This window comes from Panthera tigris, chromosome C1 (genome assembly GCF_018350195.1).
Source record: "Panthera tigris isolate Pti1 chromosome C1, P.tigris_Pti1_mat1.1, whole genome shotgun sequence".
In the NCBI taxonomy this organism is placed as follows: Eukaryota; Metazoa; Chordata; class Mammalia; order Carnivora; family Felidae; genus Panthera; species Panthera tigris.
In genome coordinates this window covers 77,319,043-77,338,502 of record NC_056667.1, presented here as the reverse complement: position 1 = coordinate 77,338,502, position 19,460 = coordinate 77,319,043, and the positions used below count along the sequence as shown (strand labels likewise).

Sequence of the window (19,460 nt, the reverse complement as noted above, 5' to 3'; positions counted from 1 at the left end):
CGTAACCTGATGCTCAAAGAAACCAAGTATTATTTGTTAGAGGTTCTAAATGTTTTTGAAGGCAGATAGATACTTGTTATAAAAGTTAAAAACTCAACAGGAACTGGTTTTTATATACCTTTATATATTTTTTTCATTTTTAAACAAGGGGCTATCTCTTTTGGATTTTCATTGCTTATACAGGCCTATAATACATAGCAGACTATTATTTATAAAATAAATAAAATCTGGGAATTTATTCAATTTTTAGGGATTCAAAATTATAAAATTTCCTGTAAATTACACCATTTAGAAAATGAACATATAGCTATTAAAAAATATAGTGAAAATTGTTTAATCATTTTAGAGCAGTCAAAAATACAATATAAGATTGGTATCCTGGTGTTTGAAAGCAATCATTTTACCATATGCATTTTAATCTTTTAAATCATTCATTTTAAGCTGATGGTTAATTTAAAAAGTTTTAATCAAAGTTGTTTTCAAACATTGTCATAATATCGCTTTGAAGAGTCATATCAATGGTACCAGCCATCTGTAGAAAGAAGGAAACAATTCAATGTTACTTTTAAAAAATGTATGCCTTCATTATAACTATATAAAAATGATTACACAACATTTGAAACAAATTATACAAAATGAACACTATTTAACATAATGAGTTTATGCAGTTTTCTATTTCTGTTCAAATACTATCTGACTTTTGTTAAAATATTGCCCATATCTGGGGCGCCTGGGTGGCTCGGTCGGTTAAGCGTCTGACTTCGGCTCAGGTCATGATCTCACGGTCCGTGAGTTCGAGCCCCGCGTCGGGCTCTGTGCTGACAGCTCAGAGCCTGGAGCCTGTTTCAGATTCTGCGTCTCCCTCTCTCTCTGCTCCTCCCCTGTTCATGCTCTGTCTCTCTCTGTCTCAAAAATAAATAAACGTTAAAAAAAAAAAATTAAAATATTGCCCATATCTGGGGCACCTGGGTGGTTCAGTCGGTTGAGCATCTGACTTCAGCTCAGGTCATGTTCTTGTGGTCTCTGTAAGTTCAAGCCCCGCATCGGGCTCTGTGCTGACAGCTCAGAGCCTGGAGCCTGCTTCAGATTCTGTGTCTACCTCTCTCTTTGCCCCTGTCCTGCTTGCCCTCTGTCTCTCTCTCAAAAATAAATAAACATTAAAAAAAATATATTGCTCATGTGATAAGTAAAAGTTTTAAAACTTACAAGAACACTGAGAACAAGTTTAACTTCTCTCTTCAACTAAGAGAGTAAAGTCTCAATGTAGGCAAAATATTAATAAGAATGTGAACTGAGATTATATTGTTTCATCTACCTCTGTAATCAACATAGTGTGCTAAGACACGTAAAATTATTTTCTGAATAAACCAATATCTTAACTATTAGAGAAAACTATTAACATTAAAGTTACAGGCTTTCCTTGATTGTGCCACTTACTATGTAACCTAGGACAAATTTTGTAACCAAGTTTATTTTATATATTGTCAAATGTAGGTATTTATGAAGATCGAATCAGATTGCATATGTAACATTTAGCACACTGTTTTTCATTAAATGCTAAAAAGCCACTAAAAATAACAAAGTAAACAAAAAGCAAATTAAGACAAAGGAAATAAATGTTTCCTATATTTGAAGCCTTCTATAAATGCCCATGTGGTACTAGTCTTTGGCATCTGAAATGATACCAACTATGAAATTAAAAGAAAATTTTTTTTATCAGTAAATAGTAACAGCCCAGAGTGATGGATAAATGTGCCAATTTGCAATCAATTGGTTAACTTCCTTGATGAGAATCAGTATTCTTATTGGCTATGTGGGAGAAGATTTAGAATTATGATTTAGCTACCAAAAGGATAATATATGTGACTCATAAACTATAAATATTTCTTTAAATATGCCATAGAAACAAAAGAATTTTTTTTTGAGAGAGAGAGTGCATGTGAGCAGGAGAGGGGTGGAGGGAGAGAGAATTGTGGGGCTCGACCTCACAACTATGAGATCATGACCTGAGCCAAAATCAAGAGTTGGATGCTTAACCAACAGAGCCACCCAGACGCCCCCAAAATAAATTCTTAAAATCTTTACCCAGACCACTTTTTTTAAAAAAAGGTTTTATTTTTTAAGCAATCTCTACACGTAACTTAGGGTTGAACTCACAACCTCAAGATCAAGAGCTGCATGCTCAGTTGGTTAAGTATCTGACAGCTCAGAGCCTGAAGCCTGCTTCAGTTTCTAGTCTCCATCTCTCTCTGGCCCTCCGCCACTCATGCTCTATCTCTCTCTCTCTCTCAAAAATAAATAATGGGAAAAGAACACTAACCATCTAGAATTCTATATCCAGCAAAAACATATTTTAAAAAATAAAGGCCAGTTTAAAACACATCCACACAAAAACCACACAAATATTTATAGTGGTTTACTGTAAATGCTGTAAGCTGGAAACAACCAATATGTCTGTCAATAGATGAATGGATAAACTGTGGTACATCCATATAATGGAAGTATTTAGTCAGCCAAAAAAAAAAAAAAAAAAAAAAAAGCTATTAAGCTACAAAAAGACATAGAGGAACCTTAAATTCATATTACTAAAATGAAAGAAACCAATCTGAAGCAGCTACATATTATATGATTCCAACTATATGACATTCTGGAAAAGGCAAAACTATGGAGATAGATCAGTGGTTGGAAGGCATGAGTAGAACACACACAAGCAATTTTTTTTTTAAGAAAAACAGACTTAAAAAAATGTTTTATTTTTGAGAGAGCACAAGTAGGGTAGGGGCAGAGAGAGAAGGGGACAGAGGATCCAGTGTAGGCTCCATGCTGACAGCAGCAAGCCCTATGTGGGGTTTGAACTCACGAACTGTGAGATCATGATCTGTGCCAAAGTCAGACACTCAACCGACTGAGCTACCCAAGCACCCCCAGGTGACTTTTAAGAAAGGGAAATTACTCTTATTTTTTTAGTAGGCTACACCCCCAGCGTGGAGCCCAATGCAGGGCTCGAACTCACAACCCTGAGATCAAGACCTGAGCTGAGATCAAAAGTCAGATGCTTAACTGACTAAGCCACCCAGGCACCCCAGAAAGGGAAATTACTCTGATGGTACTGTAATTGTTGATCTATGTCATCATACATTTGTCAAACCCATAAGAAGTACAACACTAAGAGTGAATGTTGAAGTAAACTATGGATTTTGCTTGATAAACCAAGGTTGACAGTGATGTGTCAATGTTGGTTCATGGACTGTGGGGTGCTGATGGTGTGGAAAGTTTTGTGTTGATGGGAGGAGGGGAGGAGTATGTGGAAACTCATTGTATTTTAGGCTCAACTTTGCTGTGAATCTAAAATGCTCTAAAATATAAAGTCTATTACTGATATAAAAAGGCCAAATAAAGATATTTTCAGATACACAGAAGCTGAAAGAATTCATTACTAACTGACCTACGCTACAAGAAATGTTAAAAGTCCTTTAGGAAGAAGGAAAATTGTATCATTTGGAAATCTGGAGCTAAATGAATGAAGAGCACTGGAAATGGTAACTACACAGGTAAACATAAAATTTTAACTTATTTAAAACTTTTAAAAAGATTATTTTATGGCTTAAATATTAGCATAAAAGCAGGGAAGGTAGAAATGGAAGTACACTGTTGTAAAGCTATTCTATCAAATGTGAAGTGGTATAGCATAACTCACAGGAACACTGTGCTAAGTTAATGTATGTACTAAAATCCTAAAGCAACCATTAAATAACAAAGTGTTAGTGATAAGTCAATGAAGGAAATAAAATGGGATCATAAAAATGCTTGATTAAAATAATTCAGGAAAAAAAGGAGATAAAAAGAATGGACAAACAGAAAAGAACAAGATGTTGCACTCAAACTTAACCATATCAATAATCATATTGAACGCAGTTGATCTACACACTCCTATAAAAGGCAGAGATTGGATTAAAAAAAAAAGATCTCAATACATGTTGCCTAGATGAAACTCACTTTAAATATAAAAACACAGGTAGGTTAAAAATAAAAGGATGAAAACATTTTTTAAATCATGCCAACACTAGTAATACAAAAGTTGAAGTGGTTATATTTCAGAGTAAATAATATCAGGAATCAAGTACATCATTTTGTAATGAAAAGGGGGTCAATTAATCAAGAGGCCATAAAAATCCTAAATGTTAGGTCCCTAACAATGCAGCTTCAAAATACGTGAAATAAAATAGAATTACAAAGATAAAAAGACAAATCTGCAAATCATACGATCATAGATGCCAATGCCCCCTCTGGACATTTGGTAAAATGAGCAGGCAGAAAATCAGCAAGAATACAGGAGTCTTGAACAACATGCTCAACCAACTTGGCTACCCAACAGCACCAGAACATACATTCTGCTCATGTGCACACAGAATATTTACCAAGGTAGACCATAATGTGGACCATTAAAAAAGTCTCAATGGGGGCGCCTGAGTGGTGCAGTCAGTTAAGCATCGGTTATGAGATTGAGCCCTAAGTTGGACTCTGCACTGAGCTGACAGCGGAGCCTGCTTGGGATTTTTACTATCTCCCTCTGCCCCTCCCCCACTCATGCTCCCTCTCTCAAAATAAAAATTAAAAAAAAAAAAAAAGTCTCAATGAATCCAATACATTATATATTCTCTGATTACACTGGAATTTAATTAGAAATTAATAACAAATTACTAGCCAGATAATTCCCAAATATTTGGAAACTAATATACTTCTAAATAAATAATCCATGGCTGAGGGGCACCTGGGTGGCTCTGTGGGTTAAGCATCCGACTCTTGATTTCAACACAGGTCATGATCTCATGGTTTGCAGACTGAGCCCCACATCAGGCTCTGTGCTGAGCCAGCAGTATGGTGCCTGCTTGGGATTCTTTCTCTCTCCCCCTCTCTCTCTGCCCCCTCTCAAAATAAAAAACAAAACAAAATAAAAATGAAAAAATAATCCATGGATGAAAGAAGAAATCCTAGTTTTTAAAACATCATTTTCTGTATATTAAGACTCCTAAGCAAGTCAGGTTTTTTTTCTTTCCAATCTTATTAAGATATAGTTGACATATAATAGAAGTCAACTTCTTCCTCTAGTGTTGAACTAAGAAACACTGACCTGGGGCAGTTATGCAGATGGCATAACTCTGGGCCACAATTTATAGATAGTTTATTGATTTTTTCAAGAGTAATAACTGTAAGTAATGAACCACTTTATGTGCCAGGCACTTTCCTATGTGTTTACTACATGTAAATTCATTCCATCTTTAGAATAGGTATTATTTATTACCGACAAGTAGACTGAGGTACAGAGAGGTTAAATAAATTGCCAAGCCCAAAAGTCTAGAAAATGGGAGAACTAGTATTTGAACCACATAGTCTAGTAGCTCTAAGACAATACTCTATGATTATATTCTAGATCTTTTAGTATAAAATTTTTATTTTAGGCTCTGAATTTAAAACTTGATCCTCACTAAAGATGTAACTCCACTGTCACGGAAAATCACCCTGAATATATCTTTGAACATGTAAAAGACAGTACTCTGTTAAATCTTTCCTTAGATGTAATGAACTAAAATTTACTTACTGCTTCTCTCCTCCTCCGCTCTTGTTCTTTCTCCCTTGCTAAATTACGGTCTTTGAGAAGCAAGAGTTTGTATTTATCTTGAGTTTCCAAAGACTGCTGATGTTCTTCCTGCTCTTTTCCAAGGCACTGGTTTTGCATTTTATTTGAAAAAGATTGTTGAATGCAGCCAAGGTCCCTTAAAGAAACAGTATAGCTCAAAGTGGGTTTCAAAAGTTCCTTAAAAGTTTTTATTACATTACAAAGATATGTCATTAAAGTATAAATATAAAGCAATGTTTTAGATTCCCCTTGTCATGTTGTGATGTCGGTTTTTGTTATAATGCCATTTTTAAGCTTAACTTTTGATGTCAAATTTTACAAAGACAATCTATATTAACAAAGAGAAGTTTACATAGAAACTGTGACCAAGGTTATATAGAACTGTATTACGTTCTTACACATAGAATGGAAACATTAAGACATTTCTGGAAAACAACGTCTTTCTAATTTAGTTACATTAGTATCTTTGATAGTTTAATCACTTGATAAGTTCTATCCTCTTCAAAGTAGATACTACTTGTTAATTAAAAAAATCAATAAAAATTTGATTTTTGCAGTTATAATTTGCTCTGTATTCTACTAAATAGCTTAATCATGGTCACTTGACAAAAAAGAAATTTAATATATTTAAAATTATATGTCCATCATAGGGAATGGAGATTGCTACACATAGTCAATGCATGCAGATATGAATGAATACTTGAATAAATAAAAAGGAACTGATAAATGGAAAAAAAAAGTCCATATCTCCCAAGTTATAATCCAGTAAATTACAGACCTCTGATTTTCTTGCAATACTTTTGGTTCCTTTGTATTTTGTTCCACATGTTTCCGAATTAGTTCCTGTGTTCGAGCTTTTACTTCTTTTTCTATTGCTGCTTTTCTAAATTGGTTGAAGAGCTCATCTGAGGACTTTAGTATACCTGATGTTTTGACTGATTTGCCTAAACTTTTCCAAGAGTCTGCATTCTTGATCTTTATATCCTAAAACAAATAGTTGATTCAGTCTGTGTCTACAGATGTCAACATTTTGGAAGGAAAACAATAATTTTTGATATAGTAATAGATCACAGTAAGATTCTAAAGAACTTCCTGTAATTTTATTAAACTTAAGTTAAAAGTAACTGATGTCAGAAAAAATATGAAAATATGATTAACAGATAAACTCAATCATCTAAGACCAAATTAAAATAGCATACTTACCAATTATTTCAATTTAATGTAAAACATATACAGTTGACCCTTGAACAACATGGGGATTAGGGGTGCCGATGCCTGCATAGTCAAAAGTCCATGTATAACTTCTGACTCCCCCAAAAAACTACTAATTGCCTACTGTTGACTAGAGGCCTTAACCAGTGACATAAGCAGTCAGTTAACACATATTTTCTATGTTATATGTATTACATACTATATTCTGACCATAAAGTAAGCTAGAAGAGAAAATGTTATTGAGAAAATCACAATGAAGATAAAAATATATTTACAATACTATACTGTATCAAAAACCTGTACAAACTGTATCAAAACCATATCAAACTGTATCAAACTGTATCAAAAACTATAAGGGGACCCACACAGTTCAAAACCTCTGTTGTTCAAGGGTCAACTGTATATTTAAAAAAATATATTTTTTAACATTTATTCATTTTTGAGAGACAGAGACGGAATGTGAGTGGGGGAGGGGCAGAGAGAGAGAGACAGACAGAATCAGAAGCAGACTCCAGGCTCTGAGCTGTTAGCACAGAGCCTGACACAGAGCTCGAACTCACGAACTGCGAGATCATGACCTGAGCTGATGTTGGATGCTTAACCGACTGAGCCACCCAGGTGCCCCAAGGGTCAACTGTATATTAAGAGTACGAGAATCTGCAAGGAATATAAAAATAAGTAAACTAGTCACTGTAAATAAAGATATTTTTGGTCCTATAGGGAAAATAAACCAAATATACAAATTATTAATAAGAGGCAAAGAAAGATAATGCCATATTTGTTGGGAACCCTCTGACATGCCTTTGTCTTTCCTTTCTTAATAATTAACTGATTGTGACTGCTGTTCTTAAGGGAGATGTGTCATGATCTAGATCAGTGCAATCCAATAGAAATACATATAGTTTAAAATTTTCCAGCACAGGGATTATATCTGGAAGAAGGTGGAGGAGGAGGATCTTAAGCTTACCTTGTTCCATGGATACAACTAGGTAACAAGCATATAAATGTAAATAACCCAGAAAATCACCAAAGACTGGCAGAGCAGCCTCTACACAGCTAAATACAGAGAAGAGGCCATGTCAAAGAGGGTGGGAAGGGCTAGAGGTGGTGGGGAGCTAAACAGACCCAACAGACTCTCTGTGGGACTGTCTGTGGGAGGGAGGATGCTGAGCACAGGGAGAAGAGAGAAACGGACACCCTAGGCACCAGGAAGATGAAGCTCCATAATATTTGGCTTTGAAAGCCATAGAGGCAAAATTTTGCAAGTTCTTACAATCAGCAGGACTTTAACATTTGAAACATTAAAAATAAGAGGGCTCTGAACTCAGAAACCAGGAAAGCAGAGTCCAAGTCCTTAAATATTCCCTGAGCACTGAGACCATCCAAAGTGATGCCACAAGCCTGGCAGTGTGCAAGCAGCCCTGAAAGGGGCCAGCACCACTCCAAAGTGACCCCTACCATGGGAAGAGAAAAAGATAACCACACACACCAGTTCAAATGCAGCACCAGCAATAGGGTGGGGGCAGACATCTAGTCTGGCTGCAGTACCCAGCCACTAATGAAAGCTTGTCATGGTCGGGGATCCTTGGTGGCTCAGTCGGTTAAGCGACTGACTCACTGTTCATGAGATTGAGCCCTGCATTGGGCTTGTGCTAACAGTACAGAGCCTGCTTGAGATTCTGTCTTCCTCTCTCTCTCTCTCTGACCCTCCCCCACCCTCTCCCTCTCTCAAAATAAACATTAAAAAAAAAAAGAAAGAAAGCTTGTCAGGGCAAAACACCTATGCTACTGTGTCTCTGGCAAATGCTGGGTCTGAGTCAACTCAAACCCAAGGCAACCAAAGACTGGCTCATTAAGAGCATTGGGACTAAATCCTACCTACAACAGGCAAAGAGAGCCATTGCAGATGACTGGGCTGAAGGCAACAGTAAGGCACATACAACACACATAAGAGACACCTCTGAAACTCCAGGTTCTGGTGAACAGGGAGCAACTGCGTTGCAGGGCTCTATAGAACCTCTTTTTCAAAAGGCCATTACTTTCAAGTGTAAGAGGTGTAGCTGACTTTCATAACACACAGACACAGACATACAGAGTTAGACAAAACGAGGAGACAGAAGAATGTGTCCCAAATGAAAGAACAGGAAAAATACACAGCAAGATACCTAAGTGAAACAGATAGGTAATATGCCTGATGGAGAAGTTAAAGTATTGGTCATAATTATACTCACTGGACTTCAGACAAGAGTGGAAGAGACTTCGGTGAGACCATTAAAAAAGAGATAGAAAACATAAAAAAGAACCAATCAGAGATGAGAAACTCAGAAACTGAAATTAAAAATAAAATAGGTGGAAGAAATAGTAGACTAGAGGAAGCACAAGAAGAGATTAGTGACCTGGAGGAAAGAGTAATGGAAAACAATGAAGCTGAAAAGGAGACAAAAATATAAATAAATAAATAATGAAATGACACTTAGGAAAATCAGCAACACCATCGTAGGTAATAACGTTCACATTATAGGGATCCCAGAAAAAGAAGGGACAAAAGGGGGGCAGAAAATTTGAAGAAATAATAACTGAAAACTTCCAAAATCTGAGGAAGAAACCAGAAATCCAGATCCAGGAGGCACAGAAAGCTCCCAACAAAAATCAATCCAAGGAGGTCTACTCCAAGACATGTAGAAATTAAAATGGCAAACTATAGTTTTAAAAGCAGCAGGAGAAAAAAAAAGTTACATACAAGGGAAAACCCCACAAGGCTATCAGCTGATTCTTCAGCAGAAACTTTGTAAGCAAGAAGGGAGAAGACATGATATATTCAAAGTGCTGAAAGAAAAAAACAATCTGCAATCAAGAATACTCTATCTAGGGGTGTCGGGGTGACTCATTGAGCATCAGATTCTTGATTTTGGTTGAGGTGATGATCTCATGGTTCATGAGGTCAGGGCCTGTGTCGGGCTCTGCGCTGACAGTGCGGAGCCTGCTTGTGATTCTGTCTCCCTCTCTCGGCCCCTCCCCACATGCTGTCTTTCTTTCACTCTCTCTCCCCCAAAATAAATAAATACTTAAAAGAGAGAGAGATTACTCTATCCTGCAAGGCTATCATTTAGAATATAAGGAGATAGAGTTTCCCAAACAAAAGTTAAAGGAATTCAGCACCACAAAACCAGCCCTACAAGAAATATTAAAAGAGGATTCTCTGAGTGGAAAGAAACATCCTAAGTAGGAATAAGAAAAGTAGGAAACACAGAAGTAGTAAAATTAAGTATAGCTATAAAAATCAGTCAAGGGAGTCACAAAATAAAAGGATGCAAGGTATAATACCACATACCTGAAACATAGGTGGGGAGGACAGGAGTGAAGAATGGGTCCAAACTTAAAGGACCATCATTTTAATATAGACAGCTATATATAGAAGATGTTATATATAAACGTAATAGTAACCAAAAATCAAAAACCAGTAATAGATAAGCAAAAAAATAAATAGAAGAGAATCCAAAGTCTGTCACTAAAGAAAGCTGGCAAACCTTGAGAGAAGGGAGCAAGAGAAGACAGGAACAGGGAAGAACTACAAAGCAAACATAAAACAAGCAATAAAATAGCAATAAATCCATTCCTATCAATAATTACTTTGAATATAAAAGGACCAAATGCTTCAATCAAAAGACATAGGGTTTTGGAGTGGATGCAAAAAAGCAAGACCCATCTATATGCGATCTCCAAGAGACTCATTTCGTACTAAAGATACATGCAGGGGTGCTTGGGTGGCTAAATCAGTTGAGTGTCTGACTCTTGATTTCAGCTCAGGAGGGTTCCCCAGCGTTGTGGGATTGAACCTTGCATTAGGTGTAGAAACAGAAAAGCAGTTCTCATGCAAATGGAAGTAAAAGGAGAGCCAGGGGAGCAATACTTGTATTAGACAAAACAGATTTTAAAACAAAGACTGTAACAAGAGACAGAGAAGGACACTATATAATCATACAGGGAAAAATCCAACAAGATAGAACAACTGTAAATATTTATGCAGCCAACGTGGGAGTATCCAAATACATAAAACAGCTAATAACATAAAGGAAATAATCAATAGTATTACAATATAGTAGGGGACTTGAACACCCCACTTACACCAATGGATAGATCACCCAAACAAAAAATCAACAAGAAAACAGTGGCTTTGAATGACACATAGCACCAGATGGATCTAATAGGTATATTCAGAACATTCCATCATTAAACAGTAGAATACACATTCTTTTCAAGTGGAAACACAACACTCTCCAGTATAGATTTCATGTTAGGCCACAAAACAAGTCTCAAGAAATTCAAAAAGAAGTCATACTATACATCTTTTTCTGACTATAACACTATGAAACTAGCCATCAACCACAAGAAAAAAAATCTGAAACAACACAAATACACGAAAGTTAAATATCATGCTACTAAACAACAAATGTGTCAACCAAGAAATCAAAGAGGAAATCAAAAAATACATTGAGACAAAAGAAAATGAAAACATAATGGTCCAACATGTTTGGGATGCAGGAGAAGCTGTTCTTTTTTTTTATTCTACAAATTATTTTTTTGTTACATGTAAAAATTTTTTTTAATATACATACTAGTTAGCATACAGTGCTATAATGATTTCAGGAGTAGATTCCAGTGATTCTCCCGAGTATAACACCCAGTGCTCATCCCAACAAGTGTCTTCCTTAGTGCCCCTTACCCTATCCCCCCCACCTGCAAAAGCTCTTCTAAGAGGCAAGTTTTTAGCAATACAGGCCTACTTCAAGATGAAAGAAACATCTGAAATAAGCAACCTAAACTGACACCTACAGGAGCTAGAAAAAGCCTTAAAGCCTAAAATCATCAGAAGGAAGGAAATGATGAAGATTAGAGTAGATATAAATGAAATAGAAACTTTTCCCCTAAGATCAGGAATAAGGTAAGGATGTCTGCTCTCACCACTTTTATTCAACATAGTGTGGGAAGTCCTAGTTACAGCAATCACACAAAAGAAAGAAATACAAGGCATCCCAATTGGTAAGGAAGAAGTAAAACTTTAGCTGTTTGTAGATTACATGATACTATATATAGAAAACCCAAACATTCCACTAAAAAAACTACTAGAACTGATAAATGAATTCAGTGAGGTCACAGGGTTACAAAAAAAAAAATAAATAAACTTACATAAATCCATTGCATTTTTAAAAAAAAAATTTTTTTTTAACGTTTTATTTATTTTTGAGACAGAGAGAGACAGAGCATGAACGGGGGAGGGGCAGAGAGAGAGGGAGACACAGAATCTGAAACAGGCTCCAGGCTCTGAGCTGTCAGCCCAGAGCCCGATGCGGGGCTCGAACTCACGAACCGTGAGATCATGACCTGAGCCGAAGTCGGACACTCAACCGACCAAGCCACCCAGGCGCCCCAATCCATTGCATTTCTATATGCTAATAATGTAGTAGCAGAAAGAGAAATTAAGAAAACAATCCCATTTACAATTGCACAAAAAACAGTAGGACACATAAGAATAAACTTAACCAAGGAGGTGAAAGACCTGTACTCTAAGAAGTATAAACTGAAGATGACACAAACAAATGTAAAGGTATTTCATATTCATGGGTTGGAAGAACAAATATTGTTAAAATGTCCATACTACCCAAAGCAATCTACTGATTTAATGCAATCCCTATCAAAATATCTATAGCATTTTTCACAGAGCGAGAAGAAATAATCTTAAAATTTGTACAGAACCACAAAAGACCCCAAATTCCCAAAGCAATATTGGACAAGAATGAAACTGGAGGTATCACAATCCCAGATTTTAAGATATACTACAAAGCTACAGTAACCAAAACAGAATGGTACTGGCACAAAAATAGACACATTGATCAATGGAACAGAATACAGAGCCCAGAAATAAACCCATGATTAATCTTTGACAAAAACAAATCTTTGAAAAAGGAGGCAAGAATATACGCTGGGAAAAAAGACATTCTCTTCAACAAACGGTGTTAGGAAAAGTGAACTACTTTCTTAGACTATACACAAAGATAAACTCAAAATGGATTAAAGATTTAGACGTGAGTCTTGAAACCATAAAAATCCTTGAAGAGAGGAGAGGCAGTGATTTCTCTAACATCAGCCATAGCAACATTTTTCTAGATATGTCTCCTGAGGCAAGGGAAACAAAAGCAAAAATAAACTATTGGGACTACATCAAAATAAAAAGCTTCTGCACAGCAAAAGAAACAATAAAAAGAACTAAAACACAACCTACTGAACGGAAGAAGATATTTGCAAATGTCATATTGGATAAACAGTATCTAAAATATATAAAGAACTTAACACCAAAACCCACAAATAATACAATTTAAAAATGGGCAGAAGACATGAAAAGGCCATTTCTCCAAAGACAGACAGATGGCCAAAAGATGCATGAACAGATGCTCAACATTACTCATTAGGGAAATGCAAATCAAAACCACAATGAGATCACCTCACACCTGTCAGAATGGCTATAATCAAACACACAAGAAACAAGTGTTGGCAAGGATGTGGAAAAAAACAGACCCTTGTGCACTGTTGTTGGTAGACATGCAAACTGGTGCAGCCACTGTGGAAAACAGTATGAGGAGTCCTCAAAAAATAAAAAATAGAATTACCCTATTCCATTACTGGGTATTTATCCAAAGAATATGAAACACTGATTCCAAAAGATATATACACCCCTATTTTTATTGTAGCATTATTTACAATAGCCAAGTTATGGAAGCAACCCAAATGTCCATTGATAGATGAGTGGATAAAGAGGTAGTATATATACACAATGGAATATTACTCAGCCACAAAAAGAAACGAAATCTTACCAGTTGCAACAACATGGATGGATCACTTAGCATCTAGCTAAGTGAAATTAGCTATTCAGAGAAAGACAAATAGCATATTATTTCACTCATGTGGAATTTAGGAAACAAAACAAAAAAGACAAACCAAAAAACAGACTCTTAATTGTAGAATACAAATTGATGGTTACTAGAGGAGAGGTGGGTGGGAGGATAGGTGAAAGAAGTGAGAGGGATTAAGAGTACACTTATCATTATGAGCAATGAGTAATGTATGGAATTGTTGAAATCACTTTTTGCACACCTGAAAGTAATATAACACTATGTTAACTACACTGGAATTAAAATTTTTAAAAATATTCTAATACATTAACAAGTTTAAAAAGTGTAAAATTTTACTATTTATCCAAATATACTCAAAGCATTATTATTTCAACATACACTCAGTGTAAAAGTTTGAAGATAATTTTATATTTTTTGTAAGTCCAAATTGGTGTTTATTATATATTTATAGCATATCTCAATTCAAATGCTAAACTGATTGGAAACAATTGATTTGCAACTGCATTTCATGAAACATACAGCTGAAAAAGTAGATATGCACAATCAAGCTGTTCCAAACATACTTAAATGTTCCAAAAAGTGAACAGAGTACCAATTTTGAAATTTAATTAAATAAGGATTAAAACTTAGTTCTTCAGTTGCAGTAGCCACACTTCCAGGTTTTAATAACCATATGTGGATAGTGGCTACCATATCAGACATTGGACAATTCAAGTCTAGATGGCCCTTCTAAGAGTTAACGTGCCACATCATCTAGTATAGATCATGTGCTATGCCACAAAACAAGTCTGCATAAATTTAAAAAGATTGAAATTTATCGAGCATCATTCTTAACCACAACATTATGAAACCAGGAATCAATAACAAGAATAAAACTGGAAAATTCACAAATATGGAGATTAAACAACATTCTACTACTGAACAACCAATGGCTCAAACAAGAAATCAAAAAGTAAAAAATATCTTGAGACAAATGAAAATGGAAATATACCAAAATGTATAGGATGCAGAAAAAGCAGTTCAGGAGGAAAGTTCACAGTGATAAATGCACACACAAAAAACAAGAAAGATCTCACAAAACCTAACTGTATATACCTCAAGGAACCAGAAAAAGAACAAAGCCCAAGGCTTACAGAAGGAAGAAACAAAGACCAGAGTAGAAATAGATTTTTAGGGGCACCTGGGTGGCTGGGTGGATTAAGCATCCGACTCTTGATTTCAGCTCAGGTCATGATATCATGGTTCGTGGGTTCAAGCCCCACGTTGGGCTCTGTGCTGAGTGTGGAGTCTGCTTGGGTTTCTCTCTCTCCATATTTCTCTGCCCCTTTCCCACTCACACTCACTCTTTCTCAAAATAAACAAACTTAAAAAAAAGAAAGAGTCCTAAAAGACATTAGAAAAGATCAGTGAAACTAAAAGCTGATTTTTTTTTTTGTAAAGATAAAGGAAATAGACAAACCTTTGACTAGACTCACCAAGAGAAAGAAGACTCAAATAAGCAGAATCATAAATGAAAGAGATATACAACTTATACCACAGCAATACAAAGGAAGATAAGAGTCTACTATAAGCAATTATATGTCAATGACATGGACAACCTGGAAGAAATGTATAAATTTCTAAAAACATAATCCTCCAAGACTAAATGATGATGAAACAGAAAATCTGAACAGAGTAATTACTAGTGAGGACACTAAGTAATCAAAACCCTTCAAACAAACAAACAAAATCTAAGACCAGATGGCTTCACATTTAAAGAATTAATACTAATCCTTTTCAAGCTCCCCCCCAAAATTAAAGGGGAAGTCTTTTTTTTTTTAAAGTGTATTTATTGTGTATGTGTGTGTGTGTGGGGGGTGAGGGACAGAGAGAAGGAGACAGAGGATCCAAAGCAGGCTCAGTACCAACAGAGAGACCAATATGGGGCTCGAATTCACTAACTGTGAAATCATGTCCTGAGCTGAAGTCAGATGTTTAACTGACTGAGTCACACAGGTGCCCTGAAGGGAAAGTCTTTCAAACTCATTTTATGAGGCCAGCATTACCCTGATACCAAAACCAGATAAGGACACAAGAAAATTATAGGCCAATATCCCTAATGAACATACATACATACAAAAGTCCTCAACAAAATATTAGCAAACCCAATTCAACAGTACATTAAAGGCATCATATATCACAATCAAGTAGGATTTATTCCAGGGGTGCAAGGATAGTTCAACATCCACAAATCAATATGATATACTAGATTAACTAAATGAAGAATAAAAATCATATGATTACCTCAATGCAGAAAAGGCATGTAACAAAATTCAACACCTGTTTATGGTAAAAACTCTCAATAAAGTGGGCATCAAAGTAAGATGCCTCAACATAATAAAAGCTGTATCTGACAAGCCCCACAGCTAATATAACAGTGAAAAGATGAATGTTTTTCCTCTAAAATCAAGAACAAAATAAAGATGCCCACTCTTGGCAATTCTATTCAACATGGTATTACAAGTCCTAGCAAGAGCAATTTGGCAGGGTAAAGACAAGGCAGTCAAATCAGAAAGGACGAAGTAAAACTGTCAGTACTTGCAGATTACATGATAGTATATATAGAAAACCCTATAGACTCAACAACAACAAAAACCTGTTAGAACTATTAAACAAATTCATTAGAGTTGCTAGACACAAAATTATATGAAAATTTATGCTGTTTCTATACACTAATAACAAACTGTCAGAGACACTAAGAATACAATGCCATTTACAATTATATCAAAAAAGAAAAAAAATACCTAGGAATAAACTAAGGAAGTCAAAGGCCTATACACTGAAAACTGTAACCATGGTGAAATAAACTGATGAAAGAAATTGAAGAAGACATAAATAAATGAGAAAATATCCCAAGCTCCTGGAATGAAAGAATTAATATTGTTAAAATGTCCATACTACTCAAGGCAATCTACAGATTCAGTGAAATCCCTATCAAAATTTCAATGGCATTTTTCACAGAAATCAATCTTTAAATTTTTATGGAACCACAAAAGACTTCAAATAGCCAAAGCAATCTTGAAAAAGAACAAAATTAGTATCATGCTTCTGAATTTCAAACTACATTATAAAGCTATAGTAATCACAACACTATGGTATTGACGTAAAAACAGACACATAGGTCAACAGAGCCCAGAAATGAAATTATACAAATTTGGTCCATTAGTGTACAACAAAGGAGTAAAGAGTATAGAATGAGCAAAGAACAATCTCTTCAATAAATGGTATTAAAAAAATTTTTTTATTTAGGGGCACGTGGGTGGCTCAGTTGGTTAATAAGCATCTGACTTTGACTCAGGTCATGATCTCACAGTTTGTGGGTTCAAGCCACACATCAGGCTCTCTGCAGCCAGCGCAGAGCCTGCTTCAGATCCTTTGTCCCTCTCTGCCCCTCCACTGTTCATGCTGTCTCTCAAAAATAAGCACTTAAAATAAACAAAAATGTTTATTTATTTGAGAGAGAGAAAGAGAGCATGTGTATGCATGAGCACAGGAGGGGCAGAGAGAAAGAGAGAAAATCCCAAGCAGGCTCCATGCTGTCATCACAGAGCCTGACACCGGACTTGATTCCATAAGCCATGAGATCATGACCTGAGCCAAAATCAAGAGTCAGATGCTCAATCAACTGAGCCACCCAGGCACCCCTTCAGTAAATAGCATTGGGAAAACTGGATAGCCACATGCTTTTATAAAACAAAGGAAACCATCTACAAAATGAAAAGGCCATATATTGACTAGAAAAACTGTGCCTGTGTTCATTACAATACCCAAGACATGAAAGCAATCTAGGTGTCCACTAATGGATGAGTAGATTAAGAAAATGTGGTACACATACAATAATGGAACATTACAAGTAAGGGACTATTATTCAGGCAACAAAAAGAAGAAAATCTTGCCATTTGTAATGACATAGGTTGACTCTGAGAGTATTGTGCTAAGTGAAATAAGGCAGATAGAGAAAGATAAATACTGTCTAATTTCACTTGTATGTGGAATTAAAACAAACAAAACCAAACTCTTGATAAAATGAATTGGTGGCTGTCAGAGGAGGGTAGTGACAAGTGGGGAAATTGGGTGAAGAGGGTTAAAAGGTAGAAACTTCTGGTTATAAAATAAATCCTGCAGACGTAGTGTATAGCATGGTCACCATACTTAGTAATACTGTATTATATTTGAAAGTTTTAAGAGAATAGATCTTAGAAGTTTGCATCACAAGAAAAACGATTTGTAACTATGTGTGGCACTAGACTTACTGTGATGATCATTTCACAATAAATACAAATATTTAATCATTATATACAAATACTGAATCATTATGTTGTACATCAGAAAACCAACATGTTGTATGTCAATTATTTCTCAATAAAAACAAAAGATTTAACCTGCCTAGCTATGGTAGGAAAGTATACAATACCTAAACATCCTCTGTTGAAATTTATTTTTTGATAATTTTCTCCTTAATAAGTATGCTTACTTACTCTTTTCACAGATTTCCATGAAATACTAGGAGAACTTGTCAAGAGTCCCAAATAAAGCATAAGAAAATTTATGACTATATATACTCACAGGCCCTTAATTTCTATCCTGAAGTACTAAAGAGAGTCAAACATCACCAGGAGTCACCTAGATATCCTTCACAAGTGCTTCCAAAATTGCCCATGAACCCTATTTTTGTTCTTACCCATGGAATGAGCTAAAAATGAGTTTCAGAATTCCTTTGGCTACTTAAGTGATTTAAAGCATGTCATCTTCAGGGGGAGGGGCCCAAGATGGCGGAGCAGCATGGAAGTTTTTTGCATCTCTGGCCCCTGAAATGCAGCTACATCAACACCAAAACATCTTTCACACCTAGAAAATTGATCTGAGGATTAACACAGCAATTTGCATAACCTGAACCACAGAACTCGGCAGATGCAGCACAGAGAGGTGAACTTGGGGAGAGAAGTTGCAGAGGGTAGGGAGCTGTTTTTGCTTGCAGAGAGAGGACAGAGATAGGAGGGCAGAGTATAGGAAAAGCACCCCCTCCCCCAAAAGCAGCTGAAGACAGAGTGCAAACACCCATAAGTGACTTAACAAGAAAGGGAGAAAGAAAAAAGGAGAAAGGAGAGGGTTTGGATACCCCTAAGACTCTATGAACAGGGGAGTGCAGAGTCTGAAATTCTGCAGCTCGATACCTGGTGGAGCGCCGGTGGGAAGGATGAATCCTGAGGAGCAGACAGCAAGGTCTGAGGGGTCCTCAGGCCACATGGGGAGAGGTGGTTCCCCTGCTGAGAAGACATTTGGTAGAGGCTGTGCAGCCTCCACAGAGGCAAAGGTGCCCACAGACTCCAGCAAACAGCCACATTTGCTAGTGTTGGAATAAGGATGTTAGGGGGTGGTGAAGCTTGGCGCCAGATGTGTGTTACAATTTACCATAATCCCTGAAACACTGCTACTACACGATTGCACAAACTTTTTTGGGGGTGGGCTGGCATCCAGCCGCAGGCTCTGGGCATTTGCAGCAGCGTGGCTGAGTGACCACTTCTGGGGGCAGGCCAGAACCTGGCCATTGCTCAGAGAGACAGTCCCACAGAGTGTCTGAGTGGGTCAAAGCCACAGGGCTCTCAGAAGTGACGGGTTTGGAAACACAGCCCTATCTGAGATAAAACTTGGGAGGGAGGTAC

General features: G+C 36.4%; 1 protein-coding gene across 4 annotated transcripts in view; it reads right to left on the bottom strand.

The window, feature by feature from the left end:
- Nucleotides 1-318: 318 nt before the first annotated feature.
- The window catches only part of BRDT (bromodomain testis associated), an 80,531-nt gene continuing 61,389 nt past the window's right edge, over nucleotides 319-19,460 (bottom strand). For all 4 annotated transcript variants that reach the window (XM_042997862.1, XM_042997863.1, XM_042997864.1 and 1 more), the window contains 3 exons: nucleotides 6,417-6,622; nucleotides 5,600-5,774; nucleotides 319-532 (listed from right to left, as the gene is read on the bottom strand). In XM_042997862.1, the coding sequence (XP_042853796.1) occupies nucleotides 464-532; nucleotides 5,600-5,774; nucleotides 6,417-6,622 (450 nt within the window). In that variant the 3' untranslated portion in view covers nucleotides 319-463. The remainder of the gene's footprint in view (nucleotides 533-5,599; nucleotides 5,775-6,416; nucleotides 6,623-19,460) is intronic.